Source organism: Equus quagga, unplaced genomic scaffold, assembly GCF_021613505.1.
Source record: "Equus quagga isolate Etosha38 unplaced genomic scaffold, UCLA_HA_Equagga_1.0 203_RagTag, whole genome shotgun sequence".
Lineage (NCBI taxonomy): Eukaryota > Metazoa > Chordata > Mammalia > Perissodactyla > Equidae > Equus > Equus quagga.
In genome coordinates, this window is record NW_025798627.1 from 158,980 (window position 1) to 183,717 (window position 24,738).

At 42.1% G+C, this 24,738-nt stretch overlaps 1 protein-coding gene across 9 annotated transcripts in view; it reads right to left on the reverse strand.

Moving 5' to 3' along the window:
• Nucleotides 1-24,738, reverse strand: part of LOC124233484 (SPATS2-like protein) — a 165,566-nt gene that overhangs the window by 59,835 nt on the left and 80,993 nt on the right. For all 9 annotated transcript variants that reach the window (XM_046650612.1, XM_046650607.1, XM_046650611.1 and 6 more), the window contains 2 exons: nucleotides 3,524-3,632; nucleotides 53-102 (listed from right to left, as the gene is read on the reverse strand). In XM_046650612.1, the coding sequence (XP_046506568.1) occupies nucleotides 53-102; nucleotides 3,524-3,632 (159 nt within the window). The remainder of the gene's footprint in view (nucleotides 1-52; nucleotides 103-3,523; nucleotides 3,633-24,738) is intronic.

The window sequence follows — 24,738 nt, forward strand, 5'->3', positions numbered from 1 at the left end:
ATGATGGCTTTGATTGAAGATGTCACTAATTTACAATCAATATTAATCTTACCTTCTTTTTTCCCGTCATATTCCATTCTTTTAGGACTTGAATGGCACTGCCTGGAGAAAGAGAAAGAATCTTCAATACGTATTCACATAACAAAACACCACACAAAATTCATCTCTGTCTTTCCATCTTTGTAGCAGTTTTTTTTTTTTTTTGGCTTTTTCATTTGTTTTGATACATCCTACCTTAATAAAAAAAATGCCAGTTTGATTTTTATTTCCAGATTTTCATTTAATTCATTGCACGATCTTGGTTTTATCAAAATATTAAGCTCTACTACATGAAGCTTACTTTTTTTTTATCATTATGTTGTCTTAGAGAAAATGAAATCTATCTTGAGAATTTTCTGATAGCTTCATGGCCATACGTAGAATTGAAATTGTTCTGTTTGATATATGAATCAAAATACCTATAATCTTCCAGACCAAACACGGGATTGAGAATATTATTAACGGAGTGAATCCCAGCTCTCTGGTTGGCCACTCCTGCTGTTTCTCTGCCTCTCCTCATTCTGTTCGCAACTTGCAGGGTGAGAAGGAGGATGGTGTATATGATGTTTGCTCTGCTCGCGTCACTGTGGACAGGAATGGGACGTGCGCTTTGCAAGGCCTCCAATTTGAGACAAAAGCTCATCATATGACAAGTTGAGTCCCAGGTTCTGTCAGTGCCATTCACATACATATGTGGAACTGGGTGGACTCAGAGGAAAAGCCTCACCTGATTAAGTTATAAAATATTAAAAAAAAAATGTTTCACCACTGGTTAGCTCTAATAACTGTCCTCACGTCGTCTAACAAAGTTCTTCGTTCGTTCCAACTGTGCTGTCGGGAATTTCAATGATAAGTCGCCAGTAATGAGTACATCAGCTGTTTTCATATAAATAGGTACTTCTAAGAGAGGAGCTCTTAAATGTATTCTTTCAACAATTTTAAACATTTTCATACAATCTCATTATCCTAATAGTTCTCTACAATGAGAATGTTGGCTAAGCAAAGATAAACTTCAGGCTGGTCTTTCTAACAAATTCCAAATTAGCAGGACAATTATTGAGTCCACTGTCACTGTCAGATAAGCAGAAGGCCGTATTGCTTTGACTCATGTTTAGACAGGCTAATTATTCCTCTCTATTCCAAGCTTCCAATGCATCGCCCCTCTTAGGCTTTTTGAGTTACATGGACTTGAAATAATAAGACTGCTCTTAAAAGTAAGCTATAATTCAGACTTTTTATTAACTGGGCTGGTTTTTCTCTAATTTGCCCAGGGAATTAATGTTTCACAGTACTTTCCTTTTGAAGAACTTCAGGCAGTCACTCACTAGGTTTCTCAGTAAGTCACGCCAGTGCTAATAACCATTAGGGTAGCTCTTACTTACAGCTAAACTTCAGTTTTCCAAATAAAATTAAATTTTTAAAAACGTTAAATACTGTTCTTTTTAATGAGAGGAAGGAGGTGAGTTGCTTAGTGCTTTAATTGCAATATTCAATTATTCCTCTAATTTTCGTATTTTGACATAAATTTTATTTGCAATTTGGACAATAAGCTTTTAGAGAATAATTCTGAAGAAGAAACACCCACGTTTACAGAGCAGTTTGAAAATGTTATTATTAAATTTTAATCATATGAAACTGCTTGGAGATTTTTAAGCCACTGGGAAATCGTGCTTTCAATATGCCTCCTAAATGATTCCTAACACATATTTTTGTTCTCAGTGGGTTTTAAACAAGTTTTCCAATTGGTCCCCAACCAAAATGATACGAGGTTTCTCAGCAATGCTTTTATGGGGGGGGGGGGAGGTTTGGGAAATTTATTATTTTTTTTGGTGAGGAAGATTCACCCTGAGCTAACATCTGTGCCAATCTTCCCCTAGTTTGTATGTGGGATGCCCCCAGAGCATGGCTGACGAGTGGAGCAGGTCCTCACCCGGGATTTGAACCTGTGAACCTAGGCCGCTGAAGTGGAGCAAGCTGAACTTTAACCACTTGGCCACTGGGCTGGCCCCTCAATGAGTTTTTTTAATGAGCTCTCAACACTGACAAGGTGAAAATTTCAAGAAGGACAAGCAAGGTGTTCCATTTAAATACAAACAGATTTGCTGACAGTGTATCAATTCCTGAGCATCTGTGCCGCTCATCAGGGTCACTTTGTAACAAAAACTTTCATTGTGGGGCCTCCATCCAGGTGAGCGTGGGAAGGGATGGGGATAAGAACCTCCTTCCTTTTCTAAAGCTTTTTTCCATGCAAGTGATGTTGGCAAGTGAAAGCTGAAAAGAGAGTTTATCTGAGCCAGGATGTGAATATTTCCAAAGTTTTTTTCTTGAGACAAATTGCACTGAATGCTACAAAGTCGGATTAATATCACATTCTCTCCTATTTGTTTTTTATGACTAAAGATTCTAGATCTGCTAATCCACAAAGCAGGGAAAAACAGTAAAAAAAGTTATGCGCGATGGGTCTGCTTGCAGGTCTGTTTTGAATGGTCATCATTTTTTAATTCACTAGGACCCTGAACCTTGACTGCAGATAGCAGAATGTGAGCCTGTTGCCTGGTTCCAAGACCTCACCTGAAATGCAATTACACTTGTAGAATCTTAGCAAGACGATTCTATTCCTAGGAAAATAAGTCAATCAAACCATCCTTAACAAATAAAGTGTAAATAGGACATAACTGAGAAATGTGCTGTCTTCCCTGACTTTGTCAGATTATGTTTAGCTAGTCCATATTTACAAAATAGAAACTAACACTAGGACAAAAGACACACGGTAACCAAGGACAAGTATTTTCGTGAATGGAAAACTTACTTAATTTGATTAGAAGAGGAGAATCTCCCCATAATTTACAGGAAATCTAAAGCAGTAAGTTATCCATTTACAGGATAAACACTTTCCTGAGACATTAGATTCCACAGCATCACTAGCAATGGGCTGTCTACACTAAAAACAATTTTTTTTTTCTTAAAAAGCAAAGGTTCTAGAGGTAGGAAATGAACTGATATTCTGATTGATTAGGCAACCTCAAAATCATAAACTAAGGATATTAAAGAATAAACTAGTCCTCTCAGACTACGTAAGCATCAAGTTCAAGGATTCAGTCATAAAGCCAAGTAGAATTACGCTGGTTGACGAGAAGGCTTTCCAGATCAGGAGTGCAGCATCATCCTCTGCTCACAAGCACACCATCAAACGAAGGGTGCGTTTCATAACAAAGAGGAGTGACTGGCGGCCAGTGGAATTAGTAGCATTATAATAGGTCTCCTTGGGAAACTATCTACAGTCTTTCTTTTTTTAATGATGGAGAAAGAACTTTAAATTCTGCTCTTCTTGAGTAAGGATATGTGTTTTTAAAGCCTATCATATTTTTATGAGAATTAAAGTATTAGTAACTAATTGGTCTTCAACGCATTTAAGGAAACAAATGCAGACTACATGGTGTATTTAGTTCTAACATCTTCCGGTTCAGGGGACATGTGTACTTACCATCCACGAAGGCCTGTACTGCTTTGTCTACATTAAAATCAAACTGTTGTAGCACCAGGACTATTTCATTATTGCTTTTGTTGGGAACAACTGATCGAACTGCATAGATCTGTAAAGGAAAAAAAAGGAACACACTTTAAATATTTTTCATCCACGGGTCTCTCACTGGAAAGAATCAGAACTGTTAGCAAGGCCTTGAGAAGCCAACCAATCCATCTTCTTGCCGTCAAGCACATTCGAGGCCTTTCAGACCAGTAGACTTTCATCCTGGCAATCACCTTGATACCCTCTTCATTTGTGTACACATTTCTACAAAGATCTCCTTGTTAGGACTTCAGGAGCAGGCGGGGAAAGCCGATTCTGCTTTGGCAGGCTCCCCCTCCCCTGGATTCCAGATGCAGACAAGCCATGTTTTCAGTGCCGACACAGATCAGCTTCTGTCTCAGGCCCTCCCCTCCACTGGCTCAGAGGGTATCTTTGGAAAACTTACAGAAATAGCCTCATGCCTCAGCTTCTCTTATCTGCACAGTGGAAACAGTCATCTCAAAGTTCACAGAAGTGTGTTGTGAAACTCCCTTAATGTAAACAGAGACATAAAAACGTGGGGCATTGTATTTTCAGAACGGCAGTCTTAGCCATCATACAAAAAATGTTCCCAAACACACTTCTGAAAGTAAACATTTAAAATATAGTGAAAGAAAATGGGATTTCAATAGATTAGGCTGATAGTCGATTTTTTTTTTTTTTTTAAGATTTTATTTTTCTCCTTTTTCTCCCCAAAGCCCCCGGTACATAGTTGTATATTCTTCGTTGTGGGTCCTTCTAGTTGTGGTATGTGGGACGCTGCCTCAGCGTGGTTTGATGAGCAGTGCCATGTCCATGCCCAGGGTTCGAACCAACGAAACACTGGGCCGCCTGCAGCAGAGTGTGCGAACTTAACCACTCGGCCACGGGGCCAGCTGCTGATAGTCGATTTTTAATGACCTGTAAGTATTTCTTAGTCAACTTCAGAATGTATTCTTTCTTATAGCCTAACAGAATTAACTGACCTTTAGCTCACAGAACTTGCAATTACTGCAGGATGTTCTATCAACTTTAGCCAAACCTGGCTCACCCAGCTTTCTATCAAGGGGATCACCGAGCTGCTACTGACAAATACCAGAGGCCTGTGTGGTGCAAAGGTACCTGGCATCCATGACGATGATCATGAAAGCTCTGTACAGTCTTTACATGTTTTCATTGGCGGTTAAATTATAACCAGTTGAGTTTTAGAGTTACATGCAGCCTACTGTAATCAGATTCATGGGCTATGGATTACATGGCTATGACGTGTCTAACGTGGCTCTATTGATCACAACATTTAATTAAGCAGTATAGCCTATTTCCTAACTATGTTTGAAAATAGGCAGCCTACTCCATATAGATCTGTATATAAGAGTATTGAGATTATAATGAGAAAATAGCATAAGCTATGGGTATATGACTTGCAGAGGTTCTGACACTATGGATCAGAAGCTGGTTTTGATGCTTGACATTCATAAATTCTAAACGTTTGGGTGTTACTGAGGACTCATATGTATATATTTGTATATATGCTACTCAAAATTCCTTTAATTTTTTCCTATTCTCACATTTTATGGTTCTTAGTTCTTGTAGCCTTTGTATTAAAAAAATATTCTTCAAATCTAAGTTCCTTCTCACTTTTTCTCTTTTCTCTTTTTAAAAATCCATTCAGCGACTATTTTTGAACGCCTGTTGTGTGATGAGGCACCACTCCCTGGAACTTACAGCCTGGAGGTGGTATACACATTGATCAAATGGTCACAAAAACAAACAGATACACATGGTGTTAAATGCTATAAAAATCACGGGACGGGAGACTTGACTCTATATAGTCTGCTGAGATCTGAAGGACAAGTTTAGAAGAGATGGGGGAGGGGAGGAGAAAGGCATTTTCGGCTGAGGGAACAGCATGAACGAGGAGCAAGGCACAGATGAGGGGGGAGTAAGGGGGCGAGTATGGAGGGAAGCAGAAGCTGAGGCTTCCAGAGCACAAGGTGAGGCAGAGGTGGGCAGCGGCCAAATCATGCAGGGCCCACAAGGCCGTGCAAAGGATTTAGATCTCGTGAGCACCCCTCGACCATTCGTTTGTTAAGCTGTCCTTTCTTCTTCATTCATAGTTAGAAAGATAGCTTCCTCTCTCTTTTTTAAAAAGTATATATAACATTGTATAAGTTAAGGTGTACAATGTGCTGATTTGATACATTTATATATTGCAAAATGATTACCACCATCACATTAATGAACGCCTCCATCTCGTCACATAATTACCATTTCTCTTTTGTGTTAAGAATATTTAAGATCTACTCTCAACAACTTTCAAGCATATAACACAGTGTTATTAGCGATAATCACCATGCTGTACATTAGATCCCCAAAACCTGTTCATCTTATAACTGGGAGTTTGTACTCTTTGACCAACATCTCCCCATTTCTCTCTTTTTTTGAGAGAAGCCAAAATGTGGGGGTGAGTGGTGGAGGCACAAAACTGAAAACACCTGCATCCAGCCCAGGACAGCCATGTGCTGTGTATCCAACAATAAATCATATTGGCCTGGTAGTTTCCAGTGCATTGGAGTTAAGTATAAAAATGACATGTTGCCCTTCTAATGTAGTTCTTCTAAATAAAATTCTCACCTTTTAAGCCACTGTGGTTGGTTAGTATTATATAAAATTTTTAATAACTACCATCATTATTACATCAGCCATGCCCTTTCAAATAATACAATGCTTAGTTACCGAATACATTAACTACATTATAGTTACACAGACCAAAGTTTTCAATCCACCCACATAGTTGTCTGATCAGTAAAGACCCAGAGTTATGGAATAAACATAAAATATCTGTTCTCCCTGCTTCCAGTCTTTCTTCTGCAAAACTAAATTTGTTTTATTATGTTAAGGCAAAACATAATATAAGCGATGGCTTACGGAGACACTTCCTTTTTAGATGTTTATACTACTCTTGCCTGTTTCTCTTTAAAAGAAAAAAAATTCAACCATGGTCAGGTAGAGAAAACATCTACCCTTGTCATTTTATATATCCTAGCTCTGAATGTATCCTTAGAAAATTGTCCATAACTGCGTCCTGATACCAAATCTAACTGTGAATATTGCATACAATTCCCAGAGGAAGCGTTTAATTAAGACAGGAACGTCAAGTTTTAAAGAAATGAGGGACAAAAGGAAAAAATAATTTCTGCCTATTCTTAGATATTCCATAGTAATGTTGAATTCTAGCAAATTTCCGGGCCAAGCTCTGTTTCTGCTTTAATTACTCAGCTTGGCTAATGTGAAGAGAGTAGTAGTATTTTTCCACCTTCTTATTTATAAATTCACTACATTCATTTTCTTATGAAAATGTCTTTGAGAAGATGGAGAAATCCTGTACACTCGTATGTGCACGTACAAACACAGGAACCTCACAGTGTCACTATTCATCATGCAGCTGAGTCATAAGGGGTCTAAGCATTTAAATCTAAAAAAGACCTCATCATGAAGTAGCTTTAACCATAAGGTGTGGATGACAAGGGCAGCGCTACAGTAAGGTTGTGTTGAAAGTCTGCCTTTGCATTTGGAAATGGAGCTCCTGGAGGAAGGCATCAATGAAGGCGCAACTGATGGTATTTTGCATATGGGGAACTCATAAAATTCACGCCTGCAATGGCTGTTTTGCAGAAGCTGTTTCTGGCGCCGCTTCAGACACACAGCCTTTACTCCACGGCCCCAGCCCCAGCTGGTGTGCCTGATGCTGCAGCTTCACGCCGAAGCCCACTGTTTGAAGCTGTACTTGACTGCAGCCCCCAAGGGTTCTCAGGCCATAAACAGAGTGGTCCAGGAGGGCCGGCCAGGCAGTAGCCCAGGCTGTTGGGGGACGGTCGAGACCCCTAGTTAGCAGTTCATTTAGCAACTGCTTCACCTTCCCCAAGTCATGTTTCCTTGTTTTGCTTCTACTAATTTAAACCTGGTTTGGCAAATTCAGTTTGCTATTGAGAAACCTGCCTTTTGCACCTCAAACGCTGTTCTGATTTTCCTTCAGCGTGTTTATCTCCGACCCTCTGCTCCCCAGAACCTTCTGTGTGGCCCAGCAGGGTCTGCCCGGCTCTGCACAGGCCCACCTGATGGCATCTCGCCTACACAAAGCTGCAAGGGAGCGGCTCTCAGGAAGCGGCTGATTTCAGCTTCCCGAGTTACCCGCCCCCTGAGCCGAGCTTCTGCTTTAAGAGCCGTGAGCAGATTTCCTTGTTCCCATTGTGCATTTTTTGGGCCCGTCTGTGATGACTCCTTAGAAATTCTTCTTGGTTTACTGATGAGTCACTTAGACTACGTGTGAGTTTCAAAAATGGTTCTGACCAAAGTTTTCAATCCACCTGCACTGCTGTGTGATCAGTGATGACCCAGCACCATCAAACAAACATCAAATAACTGCTCTCTGCTTCTGGTCTCGCCTGGGCGCATTCATGCCCAGACTGCTGCCAGACCGCTCTTCCTAAAGCAAAATCAGGACCATTTGCCCCCTTCCTTAGGAATACAGTTAAGTCTCTACAACCTGGCGTTCCAGGCCACCAACAACAGAGCTCCCACCTGCTCTTCCAAACGCGCCTCTTGCTCTGCCCTCTACAGGTAAGTGGGAGCCCGGTGCTGGCCTCCCACCCCACCTCTGTGGGCTCTGCCTTTGACCTGAGATGTGTCTGCTTGTCCAAATCTTATACTCGAGCTGAAATGCCACAGGTTCCAGGAAGTCCTCTGGACCGTTCCCTGCAGGAGTGGCCCCCGCCTCCTTTCGGTTCCCACAGACCTAGTCAGTAGGGTCTCCTAACACCCGGCACTGCCTACTTTACATCCTAAGTGTGGTGGAAGCTGTGTCTACCAGATGGTAAGCCCCATGCGGGGAGAACCCTGCTCTCAGATGCTCTTGCATAATCACCATGCCCACGCCTGAGTGACTAATAATGTGCATGTGGTAGGTATGTAAGAACTATCCGCTGAATGAGAGAATGCCAATTTGCAGCTACACCAGGCTGCTGTTTTGAGTCAAAGGAGTATTCCACCCACGTGTTTGGACCGTCCCGTCGCTCTGCAGTTACCACAATAACAGGCGGCGGAGTCTCAGCTGACTGTGATGTGACGCAGACGTTATGTGGGTAGCGGGAATAGACACACGTTCTTAAAATTTCAGTAACAGAGGTGGGAAGGACATTTACGAGACTTGATAATTTCATTTTCTTTATAATGAGGTACTCATGGTATTTTGTGGAGTTTAAAAAATATGACATAGCAGGGGGCTGGCCCCGTGGCGGAGTGGTTAAGTTCGCGCGCTCTGCTGCAGGCGGCCCAGTGTTTCGTTGGTTCGAATCCTGGGCGCGGACATGGCACTGCTCATCAAACCACGCTGAGGCAGCGTCCCACATGCCACAACTAGAAGGACCCACAACGAAGAATATACAACTACATACTAGGGGGCTTTGGGGAGAAAAAGGAAAAAAAAAAAAATATGACATAGCATAGTAACTGCCTATCCTTCCAAAGCTCAGCCCAGCAGACAGATATTGTTTGAGCCCCCACTAAGTGCCAGGCATGAGGACACAAAGGGGAAGCAGGTACAGTCCCTGCCCTGTGAGGGTCAGGGTAGCAGTGGGGCCAGAACCGTCTGTACCTGAAAGTGCGTAATAACACTGCACTGTCTTTAGGAACACGGCAGTGCGGTCCCACAGAGGAGGAAGCACCAGTCTGCCCGAGGGGGAGAATACTTTACAGAGGAGACAGCCAAATATCATGGAGGGGGCTTTGGGATCAAACAGACCTATCTTCTTCTTGGCTCTGCTACAAGCAAACTCTAACCTTGGATGAACTGCTTCAATGGTTGAAGCTCGGTTCCATAGCTGTAAAACGAGGCTATTACCTGCTAGAGTCTCAGTAAAAATGAAAAGAGATGATGCATGTAAAGCATCTGATATAGAATTTGGCATAAGTTAGCTGTTCAATAAATTTTTAAAAGTAACAGAACATTGACATTGGGCCACGAAGGACAAGGGTCTCCAGGTGTAAAGGTGGGCGTGTCTTTGCAGTTGAAAGAACATGCGGCTAGAGTGTTGGCCAAGACTTCCCTGGGGGAGATTGCCTGTGTACCTCCCTCCTTTAGAACCTTCCTGCACAGCCTCGCTGAGTGGTCAGTGGGCCCAAGGCTCTCCTCAGTCCCCTCCTCTCCTGCAAGCTGACTGGTACCATAAGGAAGCCCATCTCTAGGGTGGCTAACATGCACTTTCCCCCTCCTCTCATTCTTTCATTTGTTTACTTACTAAGTGCTTACTAGGATTAGGCACTGTACTAGTGGCTGGAGACAACAGTAACAAACAAATATAGTCACTACCAAACCAAAAGAGGAAAACAGAAATAAACATGTAAATTAAAAATATATGTAACTGCAGCTCATGCTAAGTGAGTGCCACGAAGGAAGCGATCAGAGTACAGTGGCAATGACTGGCGTGGTCAGGAAGTCACCTGGCTGGAAAGACAATGGGGGCCAATCAGATTCTCTGCCTTGGAGTCTGGACTCTTCAACACAAAGGGAGAGAACAGAGTGGACACGGAGAGGGGTCGTCTGGAGCCGCCTCACTTCCTGCCTTTCCTGCTTCCTTAACCTTTCCTGAATTCCCACGAGTCCCCACCAGACCTTCATGATAACTTCTTTTTCACTTGTGCTAGTTTGAGAGCATTTCATTTTATAGAACAAGTATCGAGTGTTTAGAGGCAACATGAATATCTAGGGCTGAAAATAAAAATAATAAAGCCAAATAGTTAATCCAATTGGCAAAGGGGAGGAATGGACAATTTTAAAGATAAATCCAGTTAGAGTGTGAATGACAGGAGAAGCGAGTTCCAAGAGCCTGCTCACGTACCTCTTCTAGCACTCATGTTGCCATAATTATTTACCTACATGACTATTTGCTCCAGTGGGATGTGAGCTTCTGAGTGACAGGGACGATATCTTTACATCCACAGGGCCTAGACCAAGAGGGGGCACTCAGTAGATGATTCATAAATGTTTGCTGAATAGATGAATGAATGACTGAATGAACACAAGGAATTAGAGAGTCGAGTAAGATGGTCATTGAAATATTCCAGTTTTATTGATCCATTTTTTTTCAGTGCATCTGTGTAATTCAGCATAAAGTACTACACAGTATTAAAAAGTATTCAAGCCCAAAATGTATGGAGTACCTCCTACATCCCAGACACTGCATGTGGCTGGTCCTAGCCTTGAGGAGCTTGCAATCCTGGAGGTGAGCTTAATCCATCCTCTACAATAAGGACAGTGATCAAACAGCCAGCAACTTCCTTTTCACACCAGTGAGAACCAGAGTTATTTATTGCTTTGCCATTCCTGCAACTCTGAAAGGAATGTTATGATCAGCTTTGGTCACATTTCTCAAACGCTGAGCCCTTCAGAGATGCCTTAAGAACAGCTCCTCTGTGCCCGTTTTGCTCCACTTGCTGGGCCACTAATATTATCCACACTAATGAAGGCGGTTCTGCCATGAATCTTCTTGGGGAAGAAAATATTCTTTGCAGACCAGTACCTTTGCATCATGGATAATTCTATAATCTAATTGCCTTTTCTAACATCTAGTTTCTGCCAGCAAAAAAAAATATGGGTGAGGTCATGTTCTACTTGGCTGACTTTTTGGGAATTAACACCAGGGATACAAATCAAAATTAACTTTTTCCTTTTCGGTAGGAAACCAGGATTAGAAAGAATAATGAAGATTGGAAGTTGAAAAAAAAAAAACTCAGTTTTCATAGAACTGTGGGACTTTTAAAGTAGAGTGGATCTTAGAGATAGTCTAGTTATGGCTTCTTAAACTTTAAAGTACATTCAACTCACCTGGGGGGCTGATTAGAAGGCAGATTCTGACTCAGAGGATTGGGGAGAGCCCGAGACTCTGCATTTCTTACAGGCTCCCAAGTGATAGAGATGCTGCTTGTCCAAGGATTTCGTAGACAGAATAATGGCCCCAAAAGACATCCAAGCCCTAATCCCCCAGACCTTGTGAATTTGTTAGGTTTTCTGGCAAATTAAGGCTGCAGACAGAATTAAGGTTGTTAGTCAGCTGACACCGAGAAGGGGGAGATTATCCTGGATATCACAAGGGTCCTTATACAGGGAAGGAAGAAGAAGAGAGGCAGTGTTAGAGTGATACAGTGTGAGAAGACTTGACAGGCCACTGCTGGGTTTGAAGATGAAAGGGGCCATGAGCCAAGGAATGCAGGCACTTTCCAGAAGCTGGAAAAGGCAAGAAAACAAATTCTCCCCTCCAGCCTCCAGAAACGATGCAGCCCTGCTGACAACCTTGATTTTAGCCCAGTGAAACCCATTCAGATGTCCAGTCTCCAGAACTGTAAGATAATACATTTGTGTTGTTTTAAGCCACTAAATTTGGAGCGATTTGTTACAGCAATGGGAAACGAATACAATGGACCACACTTCCAGGAACAAAGGTCTACTCCTTTCTTCCTCCTAATATGGAGATATCTTTCCCTTTCCCACCAACTTTCCTCTTTTTAAAAATACACCTTCCAGAGGGCAGCTCACCCTGCCCCCTCCCACACATTTTGAGGGAATTCTAACAGTTCATTCATTCAAGCCAGATTTTGTGAGAGAAAGTGAGATGAATCTGACACAATCTTTGTCCCTACAGAGCTGACAAACAGTAGGAAAATAAGTCAAAGTCTTAAATAACAAGTAACCCAAGAGTCATTCTGACCACAGCATCCTCTCTGAATCTCACCGGTTCCCTGTTCTTTCGTTCAGCACCCTGGACAGGTTCCCTGTGCCTTTCAGGAGACTCTAACTGGCACCTTGGCTTGGCGTCTCCTCTCTCCAATCCACCTTAAAACATCACTCGCGACTCATCTCCTCAAAATGCCTGCACATGGTCACTGACAGAGGGAAGGGGCTGGCAGTGAGGATGACTTCGAAGAGAGGAAAGACAGGAGATAAATTAAGAAACAAAGTCCCAGAGACATGAAAGCAAATGGAATGAAAATCCGTGTGGAAAAGCAAGCTTTGGAAAGGGGAGGTTCTTCTCTCCGTCTCCCAGAACTCTGAGAAAGGAGGAGAGGAGAGAAAGGAAGAGCTAAGAGACAATAAAAATTTGAGATTGTGAAGAGAAAAATTTAAGGAAATTACTTCCTTTGACTGGGAGTTTTAGAGTTTGCTTTACGGCTAAAAAGTAGAGAAAGGTTTAAACCCACTTTATGGGAAGGTGACAGGAAATGGCCTTGATGAATGGGGGAATGCTCAGCAGGATTGAGGGCCCACCCACTAACGCTGGATGGCACAGATTTGTCAGGGACCCAGTCTGCATGGCTTCCCCCAGCAATTCTCAATAAGCAGAAGCAGAAGCAGAGACAAGGAAGGATCCGAGGTCACAAAGGGTAAGGAACACAGTGGTAGATCCTAGGGCTCAGGGACATGCGGGCTAAGAATCATTAAGGTGGCTGATAAAGGCATCTGTGGTCTATGAAGGGGGATGATGGAAGGGGAGCCCAGGGAGAGGCTAAGAGATGGGAGGGCCTGTGAGGAACACAGAGCAGATGTTAGGGAGAGTGAGAGGATGAGAGAGGTCAGTGAGAAGAAGGATGTAGCCAGGGAGGGCATGTTAGATACTGCCAGTTCTTAGTCTTAGTTCCGCCTTCTGGTGTGTAAGTATAATCCTTTTTCTAAAGACCAGCCCTTCACTTGTTTCAAGAAACCAAAGTGTTCCCCAGAATTCCATCTTTCATGCAGTAAATATCTGTTCTTCAGCAGTTCCTCATAAACGGTACTTCCCAAGCTTCTACCACTCTGGCCGAGTTCCTCTGAGAGTCTCCTGTTGAAATGTGGTCCTATAAATGAAGCACAATGTTCCAGAGGTGGTGGGATCAGAGCAGAGGCCTGTGGGACCTGCACTGTCTTTGTTGGGCCCTCTTTATCCATTAAAGGAATCTAAGATGGCATTAGCACTTTTAGGAGCCACATCAATTACTGGCTCAAGTGGAGCTTACTACGCTACAAACACACTCTGGATTGTTTCTGGGACAAGTGTTCCTGTCCTATACTTGTGCAGTAGGTAGGACTTTGCATTCATTGTTGTTACATTTCTGTCTGTAAGTTCTGACCCATCCTTCCAGCTAGCTGTTATCTTTTAGAACCTTGCTTTTTGCCACCAAACACAGGGAATGCATTAGCCATTCCTTCCAATTTTGTATCACTTAAAAAATTAGTTGGCATTTTCTCTATTTTATCCAAATGATTGATTTGCATTTTGGACGGGCCAGAGCCAAGTACAGAGGCCAGAGTGTTACCACAAGGACTCCCTCAGAGTTGATATTTATCTCTTAATCCATATTCAGTTGTTTATTCTGTCAGTCAGTCACAATGAATAGACTATGCTATAAGCGGGACTGTAGGCAGTGACAGATACATTCCCTGACCTGCTTTGGAGTTTACAGTTCAGGAAGGCAGAGGTTTGAGGAGTGTTGGGTGCCTGTAACAGGGGGAACTATCCTAATCTAGAGTCAGGGAAGCCCCCTCTAAGGACTGAAGTTCATTTAAACTGAGGCTGAGGGGTGAGTGAGATAAGACAGGAGAGGCGGAGGGGAGAGGAGGTGGAGTATTCCAGGCACAGTGAACAACATCTGTTAATGGACAGGAGTGAGGGACTAGAAGCACATTCAAAGGAATGAAGCTCCAGGACTGTTGGAGCATTAACTGTTTCAGATGAAGCTGGATCAAACAGGCATGGGGCCAAAGCCAGCTGGACCCCGCATGCCGTTTCATCACTTTGAGCCTTATGCTAAGGGCAAGCCATCGAAGGGTTTTACTCAGCGAGGAGTGTGATATTTGTGTGTTTAGGAAGCTCACTGTGGTTTCTATGTGGATGACTTGAAGGAAATCAAATGGAAGCTGGTTAGGATTCTAAAGCAGTATCCAGGGGAGAGGAAATGGACCGAGATGCAGCAGTGTAGAGAATGACTCACAAATGACTTGAGAGGAAGAGATTGATTTGTGTTTAACTAGATGCAAGGAATGAGAAAGACGAAGGAATCTGGATGCCTCCCAGGTTTCTGGCTGGAGTGCTTAGGTGGGTAGTGGGGTCATTTCCAGAGCAGAGGAATCCGTGGAGATGGAGCACCGTGCTGGAAGGGCCTGCGAGGCAGCCAGGTCCAGACAGCTAGAAAGCAGCTGAGTCTATGAATCTGCAGCTCCAAGAAAGAACTGAGCCAGGAATACAGATTTGGGCATTGTCAGCATCAAACAGTGCTTCTCAGCCCTGGCTGCGAACTGGCAGCACCTGGATGAGTTTGAACACCATACCTGCACCTGGGTCCCACCTCAAACAATTAAATGTTGGCCTGGACATTGAGGTTTTTTTTCGTTTTCCTAGTGATTCTAATGTCCATCCAGAATTGAGAACTATGAGTGAGAGATTTAAAAGTCGTCTCAGGGAAGGGACAGTGTGGAAGGAAAAGAAAAGAAGGTGGCACAGGACAGCCCTGTTTTTAGGTATAACTAAGTTATACCCCCTATCCACTAAGTTACCCGAGTGCTCTGTCTACTCATCCACATTTTCCATTATTTATGCATAATTTCAAAGACATCAGTTCTAGTTTCGAACAGTTTTACTTTTGGAGAGGGTATTGCGGTTATTTACTGCTAACAAGTAACCCCAAAACTTTGTGGCTTAAAACAACAATCTGTTGTTTTCCAACGTTTCTGTGGGTCAGGAATTCGGGAGGAGTTCGGCTGAGAGGGTCTGCCTTGGGGTCTCTCATGCGGATGGGTGGAGGAGCTGGTAGAGTGGGGCTGGGGGTGCTGGCGCAGCCGGGGTCTGGCTGGGCATCTCTCTCCCTTCATGTGGTCTCAGGTCTGCTCCACGTGGTCTCTCCCTGTGAGCAGGTCTGGGCTTCCTCACAGCACAGCCTCGGAACAGTCAGACCGTTTACAGGGCAGCCCTGAGCTCCGGCACAAGTGACCCAACTAGTGAGGAAGAAGCTCAAACACCTGGCTTCGGAAGTCACAGAGTGTCACCTCCTTCCCACTGTCCTGCTCAACCAGTTCCAAAAGCCTACCCAGCTTACAGGGGAGGGGCACAGACCCCCTCAATGGGGAGACACCATTGCAGTCTCTGCAGAATACAAGTCTGCCTCCCAGGGCTAAAAACAACCACCGCCCAGATTTCTTTCCATCGATTCTGAGTCTATGTTTTGTCAAGTCACTGAACATTTGAGGAAAAAAATGTAAATTAACTTAATAGTTGCTATAATACTAAATGAAAATTGATGGTTTAAAGAAGTCATATAACTTCTTTAATCCCTAGAAATAAGCCTGATAACTTGACTTGTTGTAGAGCAAGAGATACTCAAATGGACTTTTCTCCTGTCCAAAGAAAGAGTAAAATTAAAATCAGATAACCAAAGCATCTTAAATCTTTTAATTTAGTGCATGGTAAAATTTTCATATCAGAACTCTCACCTTGACTCTGACACTTGCAGGTGAGATACAGGTATAGACATAACTCTCAGATGCCTACTATCGGTAGCACCTGCTCTTCTCATCTATACGGGGATGAGCAGTGGCTTCACACACACTTCATGTCACCCGTTTCCGCAGCTTGTGTTCAGTGTATCCCGGCACGTTTTCTCTAATTGTGCTGGATTCTCCCTCACATTTTCCCAGAACTGCCAGTTAGTCTTGCACATAATTCAGGGCAGCGGCCATCCTGAGTCCATGGGAAGTCGGTTTTCAGCCAGCCGGTTACACCCACACAGTATTAAGACTTAGGTAAATATTCTGTCTGGCTACTCTCTCTGATGAAATCCATTATTGGATTTATTAGCGAAGACAAAAAAGGCAATGTTATTTTTACAAGGCATTTTGTTTTTGGTATTTTAATCAGAATAGAAAAGTAAGATACTTTTATCTTCTGCTTCTAACTTAGCATATCCAGTAAAAATCTTTCCTCATTTTCTTTCAAATTTAAGGTCTCCACTTGGGGGAAAAAAGCTAATTATTGACATCTACACTCCTGGTGGGTTTTTTTCCTGCTTATTTCCTGAATTTTTCAGATAAAGAGTACCATAAATGTGTACGTCACTATTACCCTTTAATCAATACCAGAATAAAGGAGTTAATTACCCATTAGTCAATATCAGAATAAAGGAGTTTGGTTAATCGCTACATTATGTCAACCTTGGGTATTTCTTGGCTGTGGCGTGAAGGAAGGAGACAGTCTCAACACTACGGACACCAGGAATATGCTTCCTCTGGAGAAGCGTATTTGTCCCCCTCCATACTATGTTTTATTCTAACAGATTTGACCAATTAAAAAAAGCCATACTGGTTTAAATATTCATAAAAATTGTCATCTTACTGACTAGATTGTGTTTTCCCAATAATTGTATTAGTTTGGTTGTTTGCTTTTCCTCTAACAGCAGTAAAAAGAGTTATAACTAGTTTGTGAATTCAACCTTAGTCAAATAACTAAAATTACAGTTTGAGCCAATAAAAAAATTAACATAGTCTATTGAAGGATGAGTAGATAAGGAAGATGTGGTACATACATACAATGGAATATTATTCAGCCTTAAAAAAGGAGAAAATCTTGTCATATGCAACAACATGGATGAAACTTGAGGACATTATGCTAAATGAAACAAGCCAGTCACAGGACGAATACTGCATGATTCCACTTAGATGAGGGACCTAAAATAGTCAAACTCATAAAAACAGAGAGTAGAATGGTGGTTGCCAGGGGCTGGGGGAAAATAAAATGGGGAGCTGCCATTCAACAGGTAGAAAGTTTCAGTTACGCAGGATGAGTAAGTTCTAGGATCTGTTGTACAACGTCGAGCCTAGAGTTAACAATGCTGTCCTGTCACTTAGAGCAGATCGCATGTTAAATGCTCTCACCACAATTTTTTAAAAAAGAAAGAAAAGTATTAAGTTTTGTAATTGATCCCCAATCATCATTTCAACATATTTTTATTGATAATTATCTTCAAGGATTGAGATTGGGAGTTCTGAAGGACCCAAAGACAAGGTAGCAACAGACATGCCGTACCAGTGAACCATAAATGGGCCTCAGAGATGGTTTAATCAAATTCCTTTATTTTACAAGAAACTGAGGGCAGAGAGGTAATGTACACATTCAAACTGAGGCAGCCAATTTCCATCAGGACTGAGGCTGCCCCAGGTTCTCTGCTCCCTGGCACAATCCCTTTTTTGGTCTCGCATGGTGCTTATAAGGTAGGCGAGACCACAGATTCATCCAGTGTTAGAGTTGGAAAGGGTTTTAGAGATTCTCCACCACATGAATTTCCTCATTTGGCAGATAAGAAAACTGAAGCTCAGAGAGGGTACACAATGTGCCAAAGGACACACAGTTTTTCAGTAGAGTTAACGCATCCCTTTGTTTCCTTAAACATGGATGGATGGAAATAGTATACTTTTTCTTTTTTCTTCTTTTGGTGAGGAAGATTGGCCCTGAGCTAACATCCATTGCCAATCTTCCTCTTTTTGCTTGAGGAAGGTTGTCACTGAGCTAACATCTGTGCGAATCTTCCTCTATTTTGTATGTGTGATGCCACCACAGCACGGCTGGGTGAGCAGCGTGTGTCTGCATCCAAGATCCGAACCCGTGAACCCCAGGCCACTGAAGCGGAGTGCGCAAACTTAACCACTACACCACTCCTGGCCCCAGAAATAGTATACTTTTAATAGAAAATAAGACTACTAAATCCTCATTTGTTCTCCAAGTTGAGAAGACTCCCTATACTAGTGGCAGTATGGCTCAGCTTGCTAACAGAAGGGAAATCCTAGAGTTTGCATTTTAATTTGCTAATTCCTCTAGAACAGTGGTTCACAAACTTTTTATTAATTCTTTCCAATAAACATATAAATCTCATGATTTTTTCTCTTACATGACTGAATTCCAAAATAGGTATTTCAATTTCTTTTTTTAAATGTAAAGTTTTCTTATCCTCTCGCATATTGTGGTGGCCATGGAAATCCCCCTCGGCGGGAAGCAGAGTTGACTGGACAGCCCAGTTTTCCTTCTTCTCCCTCTTCCTCCACAGATGTCAGACCTGCGTGGCAGTCCGTGGACCCTCCCTGCCTGCACACGCTTCCCCTCCTTTCTCTTTCACAAGCATTCCCTCTCTTTCCCCACCTCCCACCCCCAAGAAATCTCTTGCTCATCTAATCCCATCTTGGCCTCTGCTTCTTGGAGGACTCAAATGAACACAATGCGCTTTTTCTAATTACTCCTATGTTTGCCCCACTGACATTTCAGTGCACGGCCCGACTCACATTCTACTTCCTTTCCCTTTCTTCCTAATAGCTGAGAATCACTGTTACAGAATCTTGGCTCAATTATTTAGCTAAATATTGATTAATTAACAAATATTTTGGGGGCATAAAGTCTATGATATTACTATTATAGGAGCTATTGAATCACAAATAAATTAAAAGTCCATTTGTGCTTATAAGGAGCTTGTAATCAAGTTGTAGGGAAATGATGATTTACAGAGAAAAACTGATTTTAATAATAATACAAGCAGTAGACTTTTAGGTGCTGAATCTGTCTATCTACCTATCTATGTAATCCCTCTGGACAGATTTTTAGTGTTCAAGGTCGTAAGAGAAAAAACCAATGCAGGTTTGTCAATACCTTTATCTGTAAAAGTTGGATAATTTAATATGAAGGATCATTGTGAGAAATAACTAGAACATTGGTAGAGTACCCAAAAATTCCAAGGGATTGCCAACAGAGGTAACTTTTTTCCTGCCACCAAAGGTTTTAATTTTCGACATGCACTCATATTCTTTAGCATTAACCCTCTGACATAGACACCTCTCAGCCACAGGGCTGAAGGAGCTAGAGGAAAGGCTGGAAGAAGAGGGGGCGCGAGAAACAGAACAGAAACACCACGCATTCCAAGCATGTCGCTTGGAGAAAGCAATGTGATGCTAATCCTGCGATGGTAAATTTCTTCTTATCCCCTGAAACTGATGCTGACATTTCCATTTATTCATTCAGTTCCTTTCGACTCCTTGTCAAATCTCTCTGGTTGCCAAGCAACTATAACAGCAGTTCTGTACATAAGCATCAGGCAGCAACTATTGTCAGTGTTTCTTCTTTCCTGGAAAGGGAAATTTAAGACCCTTTCCTAGGAGAAAATGATGACAAGAACCTGTCCATAGTAAAACCTGAAAGTTCTGTGTGTGTGGTTTGTGCTTTTGCTTTTGAATCCAAGGATTGGGCTGAATTGACTTAAACACTCTCACAAAATTATAAAATTAAGATTTTCCCCCAAAGGTTGAATGGTTTGGTCTTTATGAACAACTGCATATCATGAAAACTCGCCCCACATCCCATGAAACGAGTTCTCTCTTAAATGGAGTTAATACTTTAAAGACGCAGGATGACAGGTTTCTTCTCTACTTTCTCCGATGCTGCTAAAATTTCTATAAACAAATGCTTGGCTTTTTCTGACAATACTCCACCCCACAAATAGACCTGAACTATATTTCAGTACTTTGTAAAACAGAGATCAAGACAGTTACAGGAAAAAATAATTATAAAATGGGACGTCTGCCCAGCTGTTGAGGACAGACTCCAAGACACAGAGTCTCTCTCAGTCGTCTGCAGAAACGCCGAGAGGACCCCTCTCTGTTCCTCTGTGGACAAGAGGCTCTTCTCCCCTCTTCTACGTCTCCTCCTTCATTTGAGTGACGCTGGATGATTCCTGTTTACAACCCAATTTACCTCTATAACTTTAACAGCTCTAAAAGCCATTCACAATAAGTGGCACCGCTCAGCAAAGACATTATAGACTAAGCGATTCCCCATTTCCATATCATCATATTTTCTAGTCTCACTTATATTTTTGTGAGGCTCAGCAATAGCTATAACAGTTTGAAAAAGTCAAGTCCAGTTTATGTTCTTTCTTTCACTTGGGCTTTTTATTTTGTTTTCTTTCTAATCTCAGTTCTGTGTGAATTTATATTTTGAGTTCCAAACAAAAACATTCACTGGAGCTCCTTTTCCATTTTTAATTGTAAATTAAAAAGATGAGCTCTCCCAAGCCCTTTATAGTATATACGATAAAGAGCTCATAAAGCAGCTCCCTACTGATTATTGTATTTGATGACTTTGTTATGTAGGTTTTATTATCATGTCCAATCTACAGATTAGGAAACTGAGGCCCAGAAAAGTCAAGTGGCTTTCTCCAGGCTGCCCCGCTAGAAAGTGGGGAGCCAATAATCTCTGCCTCTGTCTCCAAACTCCATATTCTCTCCAAGACTTTACCTCGCTGGAGATCACTTCCCAAGCCTACTTGGTTCCCTAAGGTGGCTTAGGAATCACTCTTTGCTGGAATTAGTTATCAGTCCCTAACAGTCTGTAATATTCAGCAAATATTATTTTGAAATCCCATTTTACAAACGAGAATCCCCCTTGCCTTCTATCATCAACCTGCATTGCTCAGTGGTATTCCACTTAAACTGATTTATAATAATGCATCAAATATCTGACTAAAAATTTTATTTTGTCTATGTCAGTTCTAATAATCCTTTCTTATTCAGTTGAGAATTACATCTAAAATTTTATAAATCAGTTTAGCTTGGTATCCTAGTGTTTCACAGAAGAAATAATAGTAATAGTCACTACTGAGCCCTAACCTTAACTCATCTATGAGTTTCTGGTGTTGAATTTCTTAAAAAATATATGTCATTTAGAAAAGAGCTGTAAAAAGTGAGTATGCCCTAAATATAAGATCCCTAATTAGCCTAAAGATTTTGTTCTGGAGCTGTCCTGGTGGCACAGCGGTTGGGTGCACACGTTCCGTTTCAGCAGCCCAGGGTTCACCAGTTCAGATCCCGGGTGTGGACATGGCATCACTTGGCAAGCCATGCTGTGGTAGGCGTCCCACATATAAAGTAGAGGAAGATGGGCATGGATGTTAGCTCAGGGCCAGCCTTTCTCAGCAAAAAGAGGAGGATTGGCAGATGTTAGCTCAAGGCTAATCTTCCTCAAAAAAAAAAAAAAGAGAAAAAAGAAAAAAGATTTTGTTCTGGTATTTTTCCTTAAAAAAGTGAGATATGTCTTCCTTTTTTTTTTTTTATTGGTACAACAAGATCTGACTGATTACACACCAAAAGACCTCTTTTGTTATTGTGAAACCTACCTGAGAGCACCTGTGTTTGATAACCATCTCAGAGAGATGCTGCGAGAACCACAGGCAGTCAACGTAAGTAACCTGAGTTCCTGTTTTTAGAAGCAATTTAAAAATTGCTTTATTTAATAGTAAAGAGAGTACTAAAATGAGATGTCATTCCCATTAACCTACATTTCTGTTTTCAAGAAGGCTTGAGATTTTGCCAAATATTGTGAATGGGAAATGTCGTCTCTAAAGACGGTACCTATTCAAACAGACATGTTCATTCATTCATTATCCATTCATTTACCTAACTCTAACTGGGGGACAGCTGGGCGTCAAACCCAAGAACGTGAAGCTGAGGAAGGCCCAGTCCCTGCCTCCAAGGGGCGCAGAGACAGCCAACAATCACAGCAGAAGGAGTAACGGCTGCAGGGCAGAATGCAAAGAACCCCAGGAAGCTCACAGGAGCAGAGAGTAAGGGCAAACCATTCAGCTGGGGCAGGAGGAAGGAGAAAGGAGATGTCTGAAAGGGTTCCTAAAAGGAAGGCGAGGGAGGGTCAGGCCCCTGAGGAGGCCATCCAGGAGAGAGGAAATGGCCTTTGCAAAGGCCTGGAGGCAGAAACCTTCAAGGTCAGGATGGCTGCGCTGCATTGAAGGGGGCATGTAGAGAAGTGGCAATAGGTACAGGTGCCAAAGTAGAGAGGATCGGATCTCACAGAGGACGCAAGTCACACTAAGAAGACCGAACTTTGACTTCAACAATATTTCCAACTTAAATCCTTGCACTTATAATCCAATAACATAAAGATATCTTAAAACAAAACAGTCACAAAGAGTGTCAACTGTAAATTTCAGTTGTCTTGCATATTAGACCTTAAGTTATTAGTTCCTCCTTTGGACTAAAAGCTGCGTGAGGACAGAAATGACTCCCTCAGCAGAGCACTCACCTTTGCAATTCATCCCACAGTGGACCCCCTAGAGAGAACGGATGGGCTCATTTCACCGCAAGACTTTTATGAAGTATTTAATTTCCCACAGTGCTTGACTAGATATTGAATAAGAACACTACACAGATCTGTTCTCAGATCTCTAAAAGCTTATCATTTATAATTTAAGACATAACAGTTGTTAGTATTCTTAATTTTCAGAAGTAAAATGTCATTGCTCTGTGACAGACTGAGAAACAAACTAATCATAAAAAGGCCATAAAAGCTAATAACTAAAGGAAACAAATGTACTAAAATAAATCAATGTAAAATTACAAATGATCAGAATTTCCAGTTGTTTATTATGACTTATTTTATTGAATTGAGAAATCTATTAACCTTTTGCCATAGGAAGATGGAATTTACTAATTGATTTACAGGAGCTCTACTTTCATTGTCACGTGGATTGATAATATTTACAACTCAAACATCACCCTCTTTCAAAGTAATGCCAACATTTTGATAAGTTATTGAAGTGTGATGGTAAAAACGCCATCTACTGTTAATCTTCATATGCTTATGTGACATTGATCATGACAAGTGGATGAATGAGGAGCCTGAGCCAATGCATGGCGCGTTCACTGAACCTCTGTGGTCTGTGTGTTGACGGATCAGCTTCCTTCCCCTTACTGGCTCCATGCCACCTATGTTTTGAATAAGACACTCTGTCATTGAGTGCTGAGCCTACCTTATTGGCCTAATAGCCATGCTTTGCAGGGATGAATTGCTATGACTCTGATTCTTTAAGTGTTTTTCCTTCTCATAGCTCAACTTTAGGAGCTGTTCAATCCATCCATCAACAGACATTTGGAAAGAGGCCAATTCCTGGTCAGCACTGTGGTGCGAGACCCAGCTTCTCAACCCGGGGAACTCATATTCTCACCTGAGTACATGACTGTGAGTCAGGGGGAATATGAAGCCATGATATAAAAGAAGCATGCCCTTCTGCTATTGTTTGCTCAATGGTCTATAAGTAAAAACAGTGTTGTCTTAAAATAACATATGGAACATATTATAGAATAAAATAGGTAATACATTTGCATCAATTTTTAAGACAACATATAAGACTCCAAAGGAATTGTAGGTCGGTGGAATTTGGTTTTGACCATGTCCCCAGAGACGTGGGGCATCAAGTTGGTTCTTCCGTGCCCGGGGGCATTCTGGTGGAAAACTTAGGGAAGCAGAAATGCAGTAGCAAGAGCACAGGTTGTAGGACCAGACACAGCTGAGTCTGAATCCCCGCTCCTCCACGTTTCCTGAGAGTCTGACTTCGACCAAGTCACTTGACCTCAAGCCTCCGTGTCCTCATCAAACAGGAAAGTTACTTAATATGAAGATTTATAAAATATGTAGCACAGTAGCTGACAGAAGCAGGGTGAGCTTTTAAGAAAATACCACACCAAGTCATGCTACTGCTTCAACCTTTCAACAGCTTACTCCTGCCCTTTGAAGAAGTCCTACAGGGCTCCCATCTCAGCTTCTAAACCTTTCAGGTGACAAACAGAAATGGCAAACAATAGGATATATTAGAGAAGCCATTTGGTGTAAACCTAATTCAGCCTGACTTTGTTTTTTCCAAAGGGCCTGACGTGGCCATTGAGCATGCATTGTATATCTGCTTCAAACATTTACTATGGCAAGAACAAAGGCCCTTAAGATAAAGGTGCAACTTCCCCCCCACATTGGCATTTCCTTAAAGATAAGCATCATTTCTAGGCTAGGAACTGATTGCTGCACTAACCTTTGACCACCCAGCTCACCTGTGACCGCCCAGCACGAGACAACAGACCTGCCACCCTGCTGTGTCCACCAAGACAGCAGACCTACCTGCTGTGTCCATCAATTGCTGTGCCAACAGAGCAGTCCTGTGACTATTGTAAAAGGGACATTTCAATCATATGTGAAACATACTCTTCGGGAGTATATAACCACTCTGTACACCCCACTTCTTTGGTGCCCTTCCTT